This window comes from Chiloscyllium plagiosum, unplaced genomic scaffold, assembly GCF_037043375.1.
Source record: "Chiloscyllium plagiosum isolate Xiang-an unplaced genomic scaffold, Cpla_swu_hap1 HiC_scaffold_31, whole genome shotgun sequence".
Classification (NCBI taxonomy): domain Eukaryota; kingdom Metazoa; phylum Chordata; class Chondrichthyes; order Orectolobiformes; family Hemiscylliidae; genus Chiloscyllium; species Chiloscyllium plagiosum.
In genome coordinates this window covers 63,932,579-63,952,779 of record NW_028270169.1, presented here as the reverse complement: position 1 = coordinate 63,952,779, position 20,201 = coordinate 63,932,579, and the positions used below count along the sequence as shown (strand labels likewise).

At 44.3% G+C, this 20,201-nt stretch overlaps 1 protein-coding gene across 3 annotated transcripts in view; it reads right to left on the bottom strand.

The window, feature by feature from the left end:
• Positions 1-20,201, bottom strand: part of rcc1l (RCC1 like) — a 69,898-nt gene that overhangs the window by 7,240 nt on the left and 42,457 nt on the right. For 2 of the 3 annotated variants that reach the window (XR_006315838.2, XR_006315837.2), the window contains exons 7-11: positions 19,851-20,032; positions 17,581-17,668; positions 15,200-15,373; positions 3,563-3,648; positions 2,920-3,106 (exon numbers count right to left, since the gene is read on the bottom strand). Coding sequence is in view for 1 of the 3 variants with exons in the window: in XM_043718878.2 (XP_043574813.1) it covers positions 3,029-3,106; positions 3,563-3,648; positions 15,200-15,373; positions 17,581-17,668; positions 19,851-20,032 (608 nt within the window). In the remaining 2 variants the exon portion in view is untranslated. Of the gene's footprint in view, positions 1-2,779; positions 3,107-3,562; positions 3,649-15,199; positions 15,374-17,580; positions 17,669-19,850; positions 20,033-20,201 lie in introns of those variants that run through there. The other variant, XM_043718878.2, reaches the window with a different exon arrangement.

The window sequence follows — 20,201 nt, the reverse complement described above, 5'->3', positions numbered from 1 at the left end:
ATTTGAATACAAATAGCAGATGGGAGAAGTTGAAAGTAATGATAACTCCTGTGCAGATGTGTGTTTTTTTTTATTCATTCATTTCGGTGGGGTCACACGCCAGCATTTGTTACCCATCCTTAATTGCCACGATAACAGTTGTTTGAGCAGTCAATCACATTGCAGTGGGCCTGGAGTCACATATGGGATGACGGTTTCCTTTCCTAAAGGATACTAGTGAATCAGATGGGTTCTTACACCAATTGACTGCGGTTTCACAGTCATCATCAGACTCTTAATTTTTACTGAATTCAAATTCCACCATCTTCCGTGGCAGGATTCAAACCCCAGTACCAGAATACCGCCCGCCCCTCCCACCCATGAACCTCTAATAGTCTAGCGATAATATCACTAGGCCATCATCTCCCCATATTGTGGAATGTGTCCTGTTCTTTCTATTCTGTAAATAAAACAGATCCACATTTTGCAACATATTGTAATTATTTGCATGCTTAAATTGTGCAGCCTTTTAATTACCTCGTTTCTTTTTATCTCAAAGATTGCCTATAAATATGTAATGAATGATTACTTGTTTTATTTTGATCATGATTTGACAGATGCCAAAAAGAGGATTTTTCAATAAATCAATTATTGTCTATTTTCATTGATTTATTGGAACCAGCAGCTGGTTAAACCAGTTGACATTGATACCTGACGGCCCTGCATTCTTGTTAGATGCGAACAGCTGCAAGAGGAGTAACCAGCAGTTTGCAAAACTGTCAGCAATAACTAAATGGATTGGAAGACTGCCAATCACTGTTAGAGGTAGAATACAGCTATCCATCAAACTACCACAAAGAAAGAAAATAAATATTAATTTAGTTCATTTTGACAACATGAAAAGCACCAAATCTCTTGACAGAGGAACAGAAAGTTCTTCTACATAAATATTGGGAAGATGGAAGGCATTCTTTTCTGTCCTGCCAGAAACTCAGTTCCCCTGCTACCAACTCCATTCCTCACCCTAGTAACTTGTCTGGAGTGTTTGAAAGCTTAATGCTTTCTTTGACCCCAAGAGGATATTCTTACTCCACATCCACCCACATCATTGGCAAGTTTGCCCATGCAGCAGTTTGGCATCTTCCACAATTCCACAACACACTGATCTGACCAGGGATCATCATAACTTTAAACTCAGTGTTACCAAATACATTTTCACTTGCAATGAATTTTTTGCACAGGAAGCATTTCTCCCACCACTCACTGGCCAGACGTAAACCCACAGTGATTCTAGAGGGCTGAGCAAGGCTCCTCCATGGACCTGATTGAATGATTACTGTTGGTTTGTAAAATATATTCAGCTTTTCAACTGTGCTAGAATCACAGGACACAAATCATGTATAGACATCAGTTTATTCCTCTTGACCTAATCTTTTGGGGTGGTATGGTGGCTCAGTGGTTAGCACTGCTTGCCTCACAGCACCAGGGACCTGGGTTTGATTCTGGTCTCGGGCGAATGTTTGCGTGGAGTTTGCGTATTGTCTGCATGGGTTTCCTCCAGGTGCTCCAGTTTCCTCCCACAGTTCAAAAATGTGCAGGTTAGGTGAACTGGCCATGCTAAATTGCCCATAATCTTTAGGGATGTGCAAGTTAGGTGCATTAGGCAGAGGTAAATAAAGGGTAGGAGGAATGGGTCTGGGAGGTTTAATCTTCAGAGGGTCATGTGGACTTGTTGGGCCAAAGGGCCTGTTCCCACACTGTAGGGAATCTTCTATCTGATTTTTCAAGCATTGTAGCCTGATGATATTTTCTGGCACAGTTTAAATATTCAATGACAATTGCCAAAACTTTTCATCAACTCCTCACTCAAACCAATTCCTCACAGACAGCCTTTGCAGAGAGATGTCAGTCATGCAAACAGCAATCACAATGGCACTGCTTTCGAGGTGGGAACTGCAGTCAAGGATCCATCAGATCATCCATGAGCTGGGTTCTGTATATTGGACAATCTTTTCTTAATTTCCTTTCATACAGGAAATGAACCTTGTATTTCACAAATCCTGGGTTTCCCTTTTCACATACAAATCTGGAATTCTGTGAATCTAGAATTTCACGAATCTAGATTCCTCTTTTACATGTGAATCCAAAGTTTCCTGCCTCACGAAGGAAACTCAGCTTTCACTGAAGTTTGTTTTTATTAACCCCAGTATTATTGGATGGGAGGTGCACTGTTTACTGCCTCCCAAACACCACCATTATTGTGACATCACAGCAGCATGTGACATTGAGTATGCTGTATCCTAGAGACGAGAACATACACAGAGAATTGAAGGAGCTATCAGTGGTGGTCGTGTGAAATACTGGAAATATTTTTACATAGAAAAACACAAAGAGACAATGAGCAAAACTCCTGAGATAATGGGAGATACGGAAAGGTGCTGTCGGTTAAAAAATGTCCTACAGACAGCAAAATTCATAAAGATCTTTAGCACCAAAATATTTATTCCCCAAATAAAATGAAGCAAGTTTCTCAGTATGGTGAGAAAACTATCCCAGATTTTGATCATGTGAAATAATGGATCTGTGACAATCTTTATATTAATAGTCATAACTGTCAGTATAACACTCGGAATAAAATCACAGCACACTTAGATTTAGTTAGAATGGCACCTTCCATCCAGTTTTAAGGGTGCAGAGGAGGAAAGTCAGAGATCCAAAGAGTTACAGAAAGAAAGCTAGAAAGAGAAGTTAGCGAGAGGAGAAGTAACAAAATAGGTTGATGAATGGGTGGAGAGCAGAACATATTTGAAAAGTTTACTTCAAAATACACAAATACAAACTGCTCCATTCAGTGAACATAAGACCAATAAGAGGACTCCTTAACATGTACAAGGTAGATCCATACTGTGATAACAGTAAAAGAAACGTTTATGCACATACATTTCTTCTGTGGATAGTGGAGGGCAATCTAAGATCCTGGGCAGCTGATTTTGGTCCAGAATCAGAGAAGATCCATGTTGTAATCTCATCGTGTTCAGCGACTATCAGTTCAAATGAATGATTTTGTCAGTGCCACCATGTGGTCCACCCCACAAGCTACGTCCATGACATTGCCTGGTACTGTCACCTAAACAAACAATAAATACAGTTAGCTACCCCCTCTGTGGCTACTCAGCGTTAGGAAGAAAGGGCTTTGACAACTGCAGCAGATCTATTAGAAGAGGAGCTTGGCTCCAAGAGAGATCCCAAACAATGAGCTCAATCAGGTCAGCTATCATTCATAACAAGCCCGTGAAGTAGAAGAATAAGTGACCCAAAGTTTGACAAAATAGAGGATTTTTTTAAAAAAATATATAGTTTGAGGTGAAATTAGATGGCAAAGTAAAACTGAAACAAAAAACTCTCAAGCAGCTGTATCTTTAGGAGAATCTTTTAATGGGATTACAATAGCTAACATTTTGGACAATATTGTACTGAAAAACTGTCCCCAGCTATTCTCCTTCCTTTTCCTGCAAAATTGGATTCCATAGGATTGGTAAAGAAATTGAAACTCCAAGAATAACAAAATAAGTGAAGGACCTACCCGCCAGGGAAAGTACTGATCGTCCATACTCCCAATGCCAAGGCAACCTCGGAGATTCTTGCCCCACACAAAAAGCTCACCACGATCTGGAACATGAAGGCATTATGGATTGGAGGGTAAAGCAAATACAATAAATGTTTTATTAACCAGCACTTATGGGATGAGGATTGTGCTGCTGACCAAATATTTTGATTGATCAAGAGGTCAAAATGATCAATGTGAAAACACACACTAAGAAATAAAAACGTAATGCATGACTGTTATACTTTATAAAAAGCATAAGTCACTTAAATAACAATGCAATTTTGCCTTAAATAAAATCTACTGACAGACAGCCTTCTCACTTGGACCCTCAATTCACTATGTGGAGATTGTGATAATACAGTAAACTTTCAGTATTTCAGGTACATAACTTTTGCCAGATTATCAAGAATGCCAGTTCATAAGGTATTGGCAAAAACAAAATTGATAGCGTCATAGAGATGTACAGCATGGAAACAGACCCTAAGGTCCAACCTGTCCATGCCGACCAGCTATCCCAACTCAATCTAGTCCCACCTGCCAGCACCCGGCCCATATCCCTCCAAACCCTTCCTATTCATATACCTATCCAGATGCCTTTTAAATGTTGCAATTGTACCAGCCTCCACCATTTCCTCTGGTAGCTCATACCATACATGTACTCTGTGTGAAAAAATTGTCCCCTTTTATATCTTTCCCCTCTCACCTTAAACCTATGCCCTCTAGTTCTGGACTCTCTCACCCCAGGGAAAAGACTTTGTCTATTTATCCTATATGCCCCTCATGATTTTACAAACCTCTATAAGGTCACCCCTCAGCCTCCGACACTCCAGGGAAAACAGCCCCAGCCACCGTAAGTAAATAACCCCAGTTTCTCTTCCTTGTAATTTATTCCATTGTGAGATATGGACATCACTGGCTGGACCAGTATTGCTCTGGAGAAGGTGGTGGTGAGCTGCCTGCTTGAATTGCTGCAGTCCACATGACGTAGGTGCACCACAATGCTATTGGGAAGGAAGCTCCAGGATTGAATAGTGATGCAGTATCATGTAGCAGTACCACTGTGCTAAATGTGACAGACTTCAAACAGATCTAGCAACTAAAGACTGGGGCATTCATGAGGTGCTATGAGACATCAGCAGCAGCAGAATCATACTCCAACACAAATCTGTGAACTCATATTGCCATCAAACCAGTATTATGGCATGGGGTAAACCTCTCTGCTAATTTAAACCAAACACAGGGGAGCTCACCTCGTGCTGTAATCTGTTAAATTTTGACAAAGGACTATCCCAGAGGTCACTGTTTAAAGTAAAAATGATCAATTTTATTTCTTAACAACGATTTACCACTCCTTTCTCTTAAACCTACTTTTATCTCCCCACTCTACAATACTGGTCCGGTAAATACCCTGATTAAGATTTACAAAAAAGAATTCAAATTTCAGAACCAGCCAGCGATCGAATCTTCTCTCTGTATCTTCCTCTGTAGATTTTCCTGTCGTCTTTTCTTCAGTATTCTGCTTTACAGATCTTTCATATGTACAGGGACTCTTCAGAGAGCTAATTGGCTAGCAGGGTAAACTTGGCAGTTCTCCCCTAACTGGTCAAAATGTCCAGTTTTATACCTAAAACATTGGATCACTTCATTAATTTGATGTCATCAAAACACTAAATTCAAATTCAATTGGATTTCAGTATCTGTGGCATAATTTAAACTGACTGGCCAAAATTGAATTTGTTTTAGTATCATGGCAACACAGCTCCAGCTATTTGTTTCACCCACTGTTGGCCAGAAATTTCAGCTCCCTTAAAGGTACAGTACACGTCTACAACTTCATAACACCAGGGAATCAACCCTGCCCCAATGGACAGTGCAAAGGACAAGCCAGGAGCAGTACTAGGCATATGAAAAAGTGAGGTATTGATCTGGTGATGGTATGACATAGGACTACTGAAAGTAGCATGTAACAGAGTTAAGTGATCCCACAATCACTGGATCAGCTATAAGCTCTGCAGTTCTGCCACATCCAGTCCTGATGGCGGTGGACAATTAAACAGTTGACAGGAAGTGGAGGCTTCACAAATACATAGACAGGAAAGGTTTAGAAGGATATGGGCTGAAAATATGTTGCTGGAAAAGCGCAGCAGGTCAGGCAGCATCCAGGGAACAGGAGAATAGACGTTTCGGGCATACGCCCTTCTTCAGGAATGAGGAAAGTTTGTCCAGCAGGCTAAGATAAAAGGTAGGGAGGAGGGGCGTCGGAAATGCGATAGGTGGAAAGAGGTCAAGATGAGGGTGATAGGTCAGACTGGGGTGGGGGTGGAGGGGTCAGGAAGAAGATTGCAGGTAAGGAAGGCGGTGCTGAGTTCGATGGATTTGACTGAGACAAGGTGGGGGGAAGGGGAAATGAGGAAACTGGTGAAATCAGAGTTCACCCCTTGTGGTTGGAGGGTTCCTAGGCAGAAGATGAGGCGCCATCCATAACCTCATCACCTCGGGGGATCTGCCATCCACCGCCTCCAACCTCATAGTCCCATAACCCCGCTTCTACCTCCTGCCCAAAATCCACAAACCTGACTGCCCCGGCCGACCCATTGTCTCTGCCTGCTCCTGCCCCACCGAACTCATCTCCGCATACCTTGACACCGTCCTGTCCCCCTTAGTCCAAGAACTCCCCACCTACGTTCGGGACACCACCCATGCCCTCCACCTCCTCCATGATTTTCGCTTCCCCGGTCCCCAACGCCTTATCTTCACCATGGACATCCAGTCCCTGTACACCTCCATCCCCCATCACGAAGGACTCAAAGCCCTCCGCTTCTTCCTTTCCCGCCGTACCGACCAGTACCCTTCCACAGACACCCTCCTTCGACTGACTGAACTGGTCCTCACCCTGAACAACTTCTCTTTCCAATCCTCCCACTTCCTCCAAACGAAAGGAGTAGCCATGGGCACCCGCATGGGCCCCAGCTATGCCTGCCTCTTCGTAGGGTATGTGGAACAATCCATCTTCCGCAACTACACTGGCCCCACCCCCCATCTTTTCCTTCGCTACATTGATGACTGTATCGGCGCCGCCTCGTGCTCCCACGAGGAGGTTGAACAGTTCATGCACTTCACCAACACCTTCCACCCCGACCTCAAATTCACCTGGACAGTCTCAGATTCCTCCCTCCCCTTCCTCGACCTTTCTATTTCTATCTCAGGCGACCGAATCAACACGGACATCTACTACAAACCGACCGACTCCCACAGCTACCTGGACTACACCTCCTCCCACCCTGCCCCTGTAAAAACGCCATCCCATTCTCCCAATTCCTTCGTCTCCGCCGCATCTGCTCCCAGGAGGACCAGTTCCAAAAACGTACAACACAGATGGCCTCCTTCTTCAAGGACCGCAATTTCCCCCCCCCCCCGACGTGGTCAACGATGCCCTCCACCGCATCTCTTCCACTTCCCGCTCCTCCGCCCTTGAGCCCCGCCCCTCCAACTGCCACCAGGACAGAACCTCACTGGTCCTCACCTACCACCCCACCAATCTCCATGTACAGCGCATCATCCGCCGTCATTTCCGCCACCTCCAAATGGACCCCACCACCAAGGATATATTTCCCTCCCCTCCCCCATCAGCATTCCGTAAAGACCACTCCCTCCGTGACTCCCTCGTCAGATCCACACCCCCCACCAACCCAACCTCCACTCCCGGCATCTTCCCCTGCAACCACAGGAGGTGCAAGACTTGCCCCCACACCTCCCCCCAAGGCCCCAAAGGAAACTTCCATATCCGCCACAGATTCACCTGCACCTCCACACACATCATCTATTGCATCCTCTGCACCCGATGTGGCCTCCTCTATATTGGGGAGACAGGCCGCCTACTTGCGGAGCGTTTCAGAGAACACCTCTGGGACACCCGGACCAACCAACCTAACCACCCTGTGGCTCAACACTTCAACTCCCCCTCCCACTCCACCAAGGATATGCAGGTCTTTGGACTCCTCCATCGCCAGACCACAACAACACGACGGTTGGAGGAAGAGCGCCTCATCTTCCGCCTAGGAACCCTCCAACCACAAGGGATGAACTCGGATTTCACCAGTTTCCTCATTTCCCCTCCCCCCACCTTGTCTCAGTCAAATCCATCAAACTCAGCACCACCTTCCTAACCTGCAATCTTCTTCCTGACCTCTCCGCCCCACCCCAGTCTGACCTATCACCCTCACCTTGACCTCTTTCCATCTATCGCATTTCCAACACCCCTCCCCCAAGTCCCTCCTCCCTACCTTTTACCTTAGCCTGCTGGACAAACTTTTCTCATTCCTGAAGGGCTTATGCCCGAAACGTCGATTCTCCTGTTCTCTGGATGCTGCCTGACCTGCTGCGCTTTTCCAGCAACACATTTTCAGATTTGATAAGGTTCCCATGTAGGCTTGTTCAGAGGATCAAGAGGAATGGGATACAGGGAAATTTAGCTGTCTGGATACAGAATTGGCTGGTCGACAGAAGACAGCGAGTGGTAGAGGAAGGGAAGTATTCTGCCTGGAAGTCAGTGGTGAGTGGTGTTCCACAGGGCTCTGTTCTTGGGCCTCTACTCTTTGTAATTTTTATTAATGACTTGGATGAAATTGAAGGATGGGTCAGCAAGTTTGCAGATGACACAAAGGTTGGAGGTGTCGTTGACAGTATAGAGGACTGTTGTAGGCTACAGCGTGACATTGACAGGATGCAGAGTTGGGCTGAGAGGTGGCAGATGGATTTCAACTTAGACAAATGCAAAGTGATGTATTTTGGAAGGTCGAACTTGAAAGTTGAGTACAGGATTAAAGACAGGATTCTTGGCATTGTGGAGGAACAGAGGGATCTTGGTGTGCAGATACATAGTTCCCTTAAAATGGCCACCCAAGTGGACAGGGTTGTTAAGAAAGCATATGGTGTTTTGGCTTTCATTAACAGGGGTATTGAGTTTAAGAGTCGTGAGATCTTGTTGCAGCTCTATAAAACTTTGGTTAGACCGCACTTGGAATACTGTGTCCAGTTCTGGTCGCCCTATTATAGGAAAGATGTGGATACTTTGGAGACAGTTCAGAGGAGGTTTACCAGGATGCTGCCTGGAATGGAGGGCTTATCTTATGAAGAGAGGTTGACTGAGCTCAGACTTTTTTCAGTGGAAAAAAAGAAGGAAGAGAGGGGACCTAATTGAGGTGTACAAGATAATAAGAGGCATTAGATAGAGTTGATAGCCAGAGACTTTTTCCCAGAGCAGAAATTGTTAAAATAAGGGGTCATACTTTCTGCCAAACAGCTTAAAACTTTAGAGGGGATGTCAGTGACAGGTTCTTTACGCAGTTATGGGAGCATGGAATGCGTTGCCAGCAGCACTTGTGGAAGCGAGGTCATTGGGGATATTTAAGAGACTGCTTGTCACAGAAATTGGAGGGTTCATACATTAGGTTTACCTTACATGAGGATCAATGGTCGGCACAACATCGTGGGCTGAAGGGCCTGTTCTGTGCTGTACTGTTCTATGTTCTATTAATTCCATTTGCTATTAAATCAGCCCATCTGTACCTTCCTCTAAACTAAGGCTAGCTCTCTATTTGGAAAAAGTGAGGACTGCAGATGCTGGAGATCAGAGCTGAAAAAAGGGGTTGCTGGAAAAGCGCAGCAGGTCAGGCAGCATCCAAGGAACAGGAGAATCGACGTTTTGGGCATAAGCCCTTCTTCAGGAATGAGGAAGGTGTGCCAAGCAGGCTAAGATAAAAGGTAGGGAGGAGGGACTTGGCCTGTCTCCATTTACAGGCCGCCTACTTGCGGAACGTTTCAGGGAACACCTCTGGGACACCCGCACCAACCAACCCAACCGCCACGTGGCTCAATACTTTAACTCCCCCTCCCACTCCGTCAAGGACATGCAGGCCGCCTCCATCGCCAGACCATGGCAACACGATGCCTGGAGGAAGAACGCCTCACCTTCCGCCTAGGAACACTCTAACCACAAGGGATGAATGCAGATTTCTCCAGCTTTCTCATTTTCCCCTCCCCCTACCTTATCTCAGTCCCAACCCTCGGACTCAGCACCGCCTTCTTGACCTGCAATCTTCTTCCCGACCTCTCCGCCCCCACCCTCTCTCTGGCCTATCACCCTCACCTTAACCTCCTTCCACCTATCGCATTTCCAAAGCCCCTCCCCCTAGTCCCTCCTCCCTACCTTTTATCTCAGCCCACTTGGAACACCTTCCTCATTCCAGAAGAAGGGCTTATGCCCGAAACGTCGATTCTCCTGCTCCTTGGATGCTGCCTGACCTGCTGCGATTTTCCAGCAACACATTTTTCAGCTATCCTCTCTATTTACCACCCTAATTTTTGTATCATCTGTAAGCTTACTGATCAATTCTCCTACATTCAAGTCTAAATCAGTTATATGAACCTAGAACTGCATGGGCCCCAGCAGTAGCCCTTGTTGGATCCCACTGGACATGTTTCATCGAATCATAGAACCCTTACAGTGTGGAAGTGGGCCATTCGACCCATTGAGTCTGCACCGCCCAACCAAAGGGCATCGCACCCAGACCTTTACCCTATCCCTGTAAACCCGTGTTTTCCGTGGCTAGTCCACCTGGCCCTGGGCACCATGGGCAATCCACCTATCTCCACACCTTTGGATTGTGGGAGGAAACTGCAGCACCTGGAGGAAACCCACGCAGAATCCACACAGATAGTCGCCCGAGGCTAGAATTGAACTCGGGTCCCTGGCGCTGTGAAGCAGCAGTGCTAATCACTGAGCACTTCATTCTTCTCATCAAATTCTTTTTCACCAGATTAATTTTTTTGCTGAGCACTTAAGTAATTAAAGTCCTTAACATAATTGCTTTGTAGTCCCTGTACATCTCGATTTCTTTGCAGATGTATTTCTCTATCTTTCTCACTATTTGGAAGCCTTTGAACTTTCCTGAAGAAGGGCTTATGCCCGAAACGTCGATTCTCCTGTTCCCTGGATGCTGCCTGACCTGCTGCGCTTTTCCAGCAACACATTTCCAGCCTTTGAACTACTCCTAACAGAATGTGATCATTTTCATTCTGCTCCTCAACTCCAATGATTCGATTGCGCATGGATTTGCAAATGCAAAGTTATGTTTGGCAAAATTATTTTTAAGATGTCACAAAGAAAATTGATAAAGGGAGCTAATTGACATAACATACTTAGATTTTTCATAAAGGTTTGGATGAAGACCTAACAGGCTGGTTAGAAAAAAAAACAGCATGTGGGACAGCAATGTACATGGATTAATGGCTGGCTAACAGAGATTTGGATAAAATGGGTTATTCTTGCTTTGGCAGGTTGTGACTAGTGGGTATCAGTGCTTGGGCCCCAGCTATTCACAATATATATATCAATGATTTGGAGGTGGACATCAAACATCACATTTCCAAAGTTACACACTATTCAAAGCTAAGTGAGAATGTGTGTTGTGAGGAAGAATTTGGCCAGTCTTCATGCATGGGCAAGAAAATAGCACATTAAGTATAATGTGGAAAATGTGAGGTTATCAACTTTGATAGAAAGAGTATTTCTTAAACAGTAAGAGGCTGGGAAGTGGAGATGTACAAAAGGACACTGATATCCTTACCAGTAAATCAGTGAAAGCTAATATGCAAATACAGCAAGCTATTAGGAAGGCTAAGGGAATGTTAGCCTTTATTGCAGCAGACCTTAAGTGTAGAAATAATGAAGACTTGGTTCAATTGTATACGAGTTTGGTTCGAATGCATCTAGCATACTTTGTGCAGTCTTCGTCTCCTTATATCAAGAAAGTATTATCATAGACAGAGTGCAATGAAGCTTCTCCATAATTTAAAAATGAGGATGATGCCATTTAGCACCGCGGTGTGACTTTTAAAGAAAATCAGAATCTGCGAATCTTTCGAATTTGTTATGCCAGAGGACTGTGGAAGCTCAGGAATTGAACATGTAAATGTAGAGGTTGACAGATTTCCTTTGGGGACAAGATGCAAAAAAGGCACTTAGCAGGACGTATACACTTAATGGTCAGGTCCTAGGGAGTGTTGCTGAATAAAGAGACCTTGGAGTGCAGGTTCATAGCTCCTTGAAAGTGGAGTCGGAGGTAGATAGGATAGTGAAGAAGGCGTTTGGTATGCTTTCCTTTATTGGTCAGAGTATTGAGTACAGAAGTTGGGAGGTCATGTTGCGGCTGTATAGGACATTGGTTAGGCCACTGTTGGAATACTGCGTGGAATTCTGGTCTCCTTCCTATCGGAAAGATGTTGTGAAACTTGAAAGGATTCAGAAAAGATTTGAGCTATAGGGAGAGGCTGAACAGGCTGGGCTGTTTTCCCTGGAGCGTCGGAGGCTGAGGGGTGACCTGATAGAGGTTTACAAAATTATGAGGGGCATGGATAGGATAAATAGACAAAGTCTTTTCCCTAGGGTCGGGGAGTCCAGAACTAGAGGACATAGGTTTAGGGTGAAAGGGGAAAGATATAAAAGGGATCAAAGGGGCAACATTTTCACGCAGAGGGTGGTACGTGAATGGAATAAGCTGCCAGAGGATGTGGTGGAAGCTGGTACAATTGCAACATTTAAGAGGCATTTGGATGGGTATATGAATAGGAAGGGTTTGGAGGGATATGAGCCGGGTGCTGGCAGGTGGGACTAGATTGGGTTGGGATATCTGGTGGGCATGGACAGGTTGGACCGAAGGATCTGTTAGGAGAAAGGTGAGGACTGCAGATGCTGGAGACCAGAGTTGAAAAATGTGGTGCTGGAAAAACACAGCAGGCCAGGCAGCATCCGAGGAGCAGGAGAATCGACGTTTCGGGCATAAGCCCTTCTTCAGGAATGAGGCTGGTGTGCCAAGCTGGCTGAGATAAAAGGTAGGGGGGAGGGAATTTGGGGGAATGGCGCTGGGAAAACGATAAGTGAGGGTGATAGGCCGGAGAGGGGGTGGAGGCAGAGAGGTCGGGAAGAAGATTGCAGGTCAAGAGGGCGGTGCTGAATCCAGGGGTTGGGACTGAGATAATGTAGATGAATGTAGATTTCTCCAGCTTCCTCATTTCCCCTTCCCGCCCCCCCCAGCCCCACCCCCCCAGCCCCACCTTATCTCAGTCCCAACCACCGGATTCAGCACCGCCCTCTTGACCTGCAATCTTCTTCCCGACCTCTCTGCCTCCACCCCCTCTCCGGCCTATCACCCTCACCCTCACCACCTTCCACCTATTGTATTCCCAGCGCCCCTCCCCACTACCTTTCATCTCAGCCCGCTTGGCACACCAGCCTCATTCCTGAAGAAGGGCTTATGCCCGAAACATCGATTCTCCTACTCCTCGGATGCTGCCTGGCCTGCTGTGTTTTTCCAGCACCACATTTTTCAACTCTGGTCTCCAGCATCTGCAGTCCTCACCTTTCTCCTAACAGATCCTTTGGTCCAACCTGTCCATGCCGACCAGATATCCCAACCCAATCTAGTCCCACCTGCCAGCACCCGGCTCATATCCCTCCAAACCCTTCCTATTCATATACCCATCCAAATGCCTCTTAAATGTTGCAATTGTACCAGCTTCCACCACATCCTCTGGCAGCTTATTCCATTCACGTACCACCCTCTGCGTGAAAATGTTGCCCCTTTGATCCCTTTTATATCTTTCCCCTTTCACCCTAAACCTATGTCCTCTAGTTCTGGACTCCCCGACCCTAGGGAAAAGACTTTGTCTATTTATCCTATCCATGCCCCTCATAATTTTGTAAACCTCTATCAGGTCACCCCTCAGCCTCCGACGCTCCAGGGAAAACAGCCCAGCCTGTTCAGCCTCTCCCTATAGCTCAAATCTTTTCTGAATCCTTTCAAGTTTCACAACATCTTTCCGATAGGAAGGAGACCAGAATTCCACGCAGTATTCCAACAGTGGCCTAACCAATGTCCTATACAGCCGCAACATGACCTCCCAACTTCTGTACTCAATACTCTGACCAATAAAGGAAAGCATACCAAACGCCTTCTTCACTATCCTATCTACCTGCAACTCCACTTTCAAGGAGCTATGAACCTGCACTCCATTTTTCAACCAAAGGGTCTGTTTCCATGCTGTACATCTCTATGACTCTAAGTGTTCCATGGTCATGTTAAATAGCTGAGTGAGCTACTTCTACTCCTGGTTCTGCTCATGCCCCTCAAGCCCGTTTCCCACATTACTATGTCTGCCCTAATCAGTACTGCTGCCCCATCTCGCTTTTCTTCTCTGTCATAATTGTTTTCTGAACACTTCGTACTTTTGAATATTAAACACCCGTTCTCACCTTTTTCTGATAAATTTATTTACTACCAACTACATCATCGTCTCTTACAGCTATTTGTGTTTAAAGCTCACCAACCTTATCCCACTTTGTACGTTGACACATAAGCATTTAAAACTTGACTCTCTATTCCTCATAATGTAGCTGTATGTGACTTAGGGGAGAGGAAGCCTTCTCCAGGGCTGACACAGAGCACAGTGGGAACAAGAAGGTAAATCAAGAACAATTCGAGGAAGTGATGACAAAAGGCCTCATCAGTGACTGACACCATGGGATTAGCAAAACCATGTGACTCAGCCAGGTCGACATGGAGGTTAAGTTTAAGGGTGAACGGGGCACTGATTTCAGAGGAGAGAGAGAGTACGGTGATTTGAGATGGTGCTTAAGTTGAGGGTGAGAAGTTGTTCAGTGCAGAGGCTGCAGAAGAAACCTGGCTGGCCTGGTACTAGGTGTGTGAGAGAGAAGAAGAATTTTAAATGAGAAGCAAGGGGTCTGGAAGAGGATGAAGTCTCAAACCACCTGAGGGGCAGTGAAACAGTCCATGGTACGATTTAGTAAAAAGAGCTATTTCACTTTTGCAATAGTTGGGCAAGGAGAGTGCTTGTAAAGTACAGCCAAATCAGGGGAGAGGGTGGGAGTAGGGTGCTGCCTTCCCACCTCAGCCAGTTGTTAAACCAATCATCCACAATACTCTTGTATACTATGGGCCTTTTTCACAAGTCAACAAAGAGAAATGCAAGGAACAATGAGATGTCAATGGTACTGGGAGGGGGAAGTTAGACAGGAAGAGATTGCAAGATCTGCTCCCAACTGGGGAAGGCAAGTTTATCAATGGGTCCTCAAAAGACACCAAGACAGGCGCAGGTAGAAACTTCAGAAGTACAGGTCGTAGAGTCATAGAGATGTACAGCATGGAAACAGACCCTTCGGTCCAACCCAGGTCATTCTGCTGTAACACACATTTAGTTAATGCAAATTCGCTATAATACAACTGACGAATTGGGGACACATTCTATAGCACAAACTTTCAAAGTATGTATTGGGAAGGTTGTATATCATCGAAGAGCTGGGGTGAAAATTTGGGAGGACAGAATATTCAAGATATCAGAAATTTAAGGAAGACAAGATTAAGGGATTATGGAGATAGAATGGGAAAATGGCACTGAGAAGATAATCTAGACTGATGGGCAGAAGAGCCAAGTCATGTCATATGTGCCTTACACAGATAGGTCTAGGAGCTGTAAAGAGATGAAACACAAAACTCAACCTCCGAAACCCTCAGCAGCTCATTGAAAGACACTTACTGGTGATAGCAGCAAAATGGTTCAGGCCACAACGAATACGGTCAACTCGAACCTCAGGCGTGAACTCTGAACAACCAAACAGTGTCGATGGGATCATCTCTGGCATTCCAGATTCAGAGAGATTGCAGCCTTTTCCTAGAATTCCATAACCCCAGACAAAGACATTGCCTTCTCCTATAAAAGACAAGAGTACAAGTTCATTCTTGGCAAATACAGCACTGGTTCATTCTGACAGTACAGGATCTCCCATGGACACTGGCAGATATTTAGCAACATCACGGAATCATAGTTTCACTGAGAAACCAATATTGCAGAGGGAAAATGTTTCTGGGATCAAGTTCTGGTGGATCAGTGCGTACCCCTCTTACCCCAGCCAGGTAGGCTGTGAGTCAAGCTCCATTGTAGAAACTGCAGTACTATACTGGCTGACATTGCAGTTCAACGCTGAGGAGATACTGCCTTTCACACAACACCTTAAAGACTTGCTTTGGAGCGCATGCAGAAGATTCCATGTGGCATCCAGAAAACATTGCAGGGTTTGCTGCTCATTAACTGCCTCCTGCACTTCCCCACATTACAGCACTGACTACGATTCAAACTGGCATGTTGACTATGCATGTTACTTATACGAATGATAAGGAACTATATTGAAACTTTTAGCAGTTTATGGGTAGGAAACATGAGGTAGAAGATACATTAGGGAAAGTTATTTAACAATAACAACAGACCCAAGCTCCCTGACTACGTTAGATGGCACAGTAAATGTGTATAAAATTGGGAATGCTAGCACTTAATTGCAAAGGGACTGAATACAAAGAAGTGGAAATTCAAAGAAGCTGCCCAGAGCTCTGGTTCGATCCCATGTGGTGTTGCTGCATTCAGTTCTGAGCAACATAACTCAGCAACAGGATAACCATCTTGGAGACACTGCGGCTGAGATGCACCAGAACGAGATGAGGGTTAAATTAAGAAGACATGGTCTGCAAACTGGGCTTGCCTTCCAACAGTACAGAACATCAGGAATAATTGATTGGACTGTGATGTTTAAGATGACTGAAATACGATAGAATAAAGAAAGAGGGACTGCTTTCTCTGATTCCTGCAATCCCCAGGACAAGAGGACAGATTTCCTTCAGGTGGTCCGATTTCCTCACACAGTCCAGACATGTGCAGGTTAGGTGAATGGGCCATGCTAAATTGCCCATAGTGTGCAGGGATGTGTAGGTTATAGTCATGGGAAATGTAGAGTAATAGAGTAGGGGAATGGGTGTGCATAGGATATGCTTCGGAGGATCGGTGTGGACCTGTTGGGCCAAATGGCCTGTTTCCACACTGTAGGGATTCTATAAGACCCGTTCTCAACCACAGTTAATTCCTGCACTGGCTGAGGTTACCACAAGGGACTTTCCTTCTCAACCGTTGTCCTTGCCTGAGGTGTGGTGACCCTCAGAATAAATCACCACCAGTCATCTGTCTCTAATGAGAGCAGCCCTATGGTCCTCCGGGTCCATGGCAACTTTACTGTTACTCAAAACTTAAACCATATCTCATTTAAATTCAAACATACACTCATTCACAAATACGACACACAAGACAGAAAGTTCTGTTGAAATATCGTAGATGGAAAAACATAGACAAGAGGGAACAAATCCTGTGGGTCAAGAGTCCAAATAAAACAGAATGGAATGAGGTGTGTTTCTCTTTTTTTTTTGTTTTGGTGATGATATCACTGTGTGGTCAACCATGGTGATCCTCAATTCAGTAACCGATTAATTGTATCTAGATTTTTGCTCTAGATATCATAAGATTTTAGGTTGAATATGGAAAATGAGATGAAACAATTCCTCATTTCAGAGACATTTGGTGCTGGCTTTCTCCTACTCACAGAGGGAGGGGGAAAAAGCCAGCGAGAAAGATTGGGCTTGCTTTCAGGTTTTGAGAAGTCCAACTCTAACTGCCCACTCAGATCTGTAGCAAACTGTAACTTAAAGCCAATTCAAAAACTGCTGCTGGACACTTTTCTTTTAACCCAAAAGCATTTGGTGTCAGTCAGTCTCTCAAAAATATCAAAGCTAACTTATCCCAAAAAAGTTACATGCTGCCCAATATGTGAACACGATGTAGGTGCACTTTTGAGTTGTTAAAGAAAATGATCCAAACTACTATTTTGCACTTATTTGCAAATAAAATTTATGTAGGCCCTACAATGTCTAATTAATCTTCTGGGACAGTGAAATTAATAACACCAGGATAAACGGTCACTGTGTACTCCAGGACGGATAAACGTTGATGATGATACTTAATATTGTCAGCTGGAATTAAGGAGGTCTGGACAGTAAACAATCTGAACAGAGCACTGTGTTAAAAAATTGAGGACTCACTGTTAAGGATTGCAGCATGAGTTCCACCACATGCTGCCTGTTTAATCTTCCCAACTCCTTTAAAAGGAAGGTACTTTGGAACATTAACCTGCAACAACATGCAATGAAAGAAAGTCACAATCACTTTGTTGTGAGATTTTACATGTTTCTCAGATACCTCCTTATCTATTCTAATTCCTTCTACTGTCTGAATTTCCTCCTCTTTCACTGTGGCCTGGGTAGCAGCACTGTCTTTCTTGGTAATAACAGCTGCAAGGTATTCTTTTAGTACATCAGTTAAATCCCCTGACTGTATGTAACTCCCAGTTTTGGTCCCTAATCTGCCCCACTCCTTTTTACCACAGTTTAAAATATTGTATGGCGACACAAGAGTCTAAATTCCCTTCTATGTCAACTGACAGTCTCTGCTCATATTTTCTCTTTGTTTCTCGTATTTGCTTTATCAATTCCTCTTTGAACTTTCGTATTCAGCTTGGCTCTCCGTTAGATTACATTCACCACTAGCTGGAATAAGATCACTTCTTCTCTTCTATCTCTATAAACATCCAGGAAGCTCTGGATTTGTTTTCCCCTTCATGGGAATGTTACTTATCTGTCTCTTCTTTAAAGGCACTTCGTCAATCCCATTATAGTTTTTGCCTGCTAACCTTTGATTTGGATTTATCTTGGTAAAATTCATCCTTATCCCATTGAAGATGGGATTGCCCCACACATGTAATTACCCTTACTCTGGATTTTTTCATCTCCTTTTCTATATTCAACCTAAAATCTTATGATATCATGATTACTGTTCCCTAAACGTTCCTCTATTGCTTGGCCCATCTCATTCTGTGAACCAGGTCCAGCCAGTGCCACCTTTTTTGTTTGGACTAGATTGTACTCCCTCAGAGATCCTACTCAGCACATTCTAGAATCTCTTGCCTCTCTCTGCCCTTTAACACCATTACTTACCAAGTCTATATTGCAATAATTAAAGTCACCCATCATAACTTGTTGATAATTCATGCATCTTTCTGTTATTTCCACGTAAACATATTCCTCTACTTCTTGGTGGCCATTACAGACTACATCGAGCAATATAATTGCTCCTTCTTTGTTCCTTAGTTGTAGCCAAATTGATTCTGTCCTTGAGCCCTTTGGAACATCCTCCTTCCAGCTCTGCAATGTTCTACTTTGTCAATCTGGCCATTCTATCCTTTTCCCTTCCTTTCCTGTTTCTTGAACAGCTCATATCCAGAAAAGCTTTCTTGATCCAGATTTTTGTATTCACAACATAATTTTCCACGTAGCTTTGTGAACCTGCAACTCATCATTCTGATTTACCACAGACCAAGCACTCACAAACACATGCAGGGTAACCCTGATGCAGACTTCACTGCTTTCCCTCTTATATCAAATCCTCTCCAATACTTTTCTATTTCTATTTGGATGGTGGGAGTAACGAACCTACAGGGCGAGGTGCTGAGACAGTGGTGAGAAAGGGGAGGAGTGGAAAAGGCGAGAGGGATGCTGGCTGCTGAGGATAGTCTGTCAATAAAGTAATAATGGAAGAATTCCTGAATTCACAGGTAATGAGCTCTTGGAAAATTAATGCACTTTTCATAAAGTGAATGTCAGACATTGAACAAAACCTTTTGTTGCTAACTCATGGCAGTGGGCTTAAGCCAATGTAAATACTGTGGTGTCCAATAAGTTTAAGCTCTTCTGCGTATTGTGCATTTCATGAGGATTAAGAATTATGGAGGATATTGATGAATCTTTCTAATGCTGCTTCTGTGAGTCTAAATACCCAACGTGATAACACAAGAACAGAAGATCATATCCTGCCGTTGTTCAGAATGAAAAGGTAGCCCTCCAGAAATTGAGAGAAAAGCTCTTAGAAAGAAAAATGATTTTGACCCCAACCCAAATTCCTCATCCAGCTGAGTTATTTTTAACCCTCCACAACAGCACCAACAAATCACATTGCAAAGAATGAAGTGCCAGCTCTGTTTAGACTTAAACCATCAGCATGTACAGGTAAACTCCAGAACTGATCTCAATTTCCCAACCTAAACCACCTTTCTGCACTGGTCTCCAGTCATGCATTCATCTGCTGTATCTATTATGGAGCCAACAAATTATTTCTCCTTTTGAAACCAGGTAGCCTAAAGTGTTCAAGCAAAGATTAAGACAGTGAACAGAGACCTCCACTCTGTGGTAAGATGCCAAGTCGTCACTATGTACGCTTTTGCAAACTGTTTCTCTGGATAGGGGACTCTCATACTTACTTGTGTGGCCTCAGTAACTGAAGACAGCTGAAGATACTCAGAGTTTCCCCAGCCAAACACATCCCCATCTTTGGATACGGCTAAACAGAAGTCTCCATATGTTGCTGTCTGTACAATATTGACTCCAGCAATATCGCCTGCAATCCTGGTCAATTTACAGGTAACACCATAGTGACCAAGACCTAAGTAAAAACATAACAGAGTAGATTTTGCTCGTTTTCAAATACAAACAATTAACTCTTTACACAAAGGCAATAACAAGCTTTCTACAAAAGCACTGGTCATCAGGGCAGAATGCTGAAAGAGAATTGCGTACACTCAGAAATGGCAACAATGTTAGAAAGCTTTTGG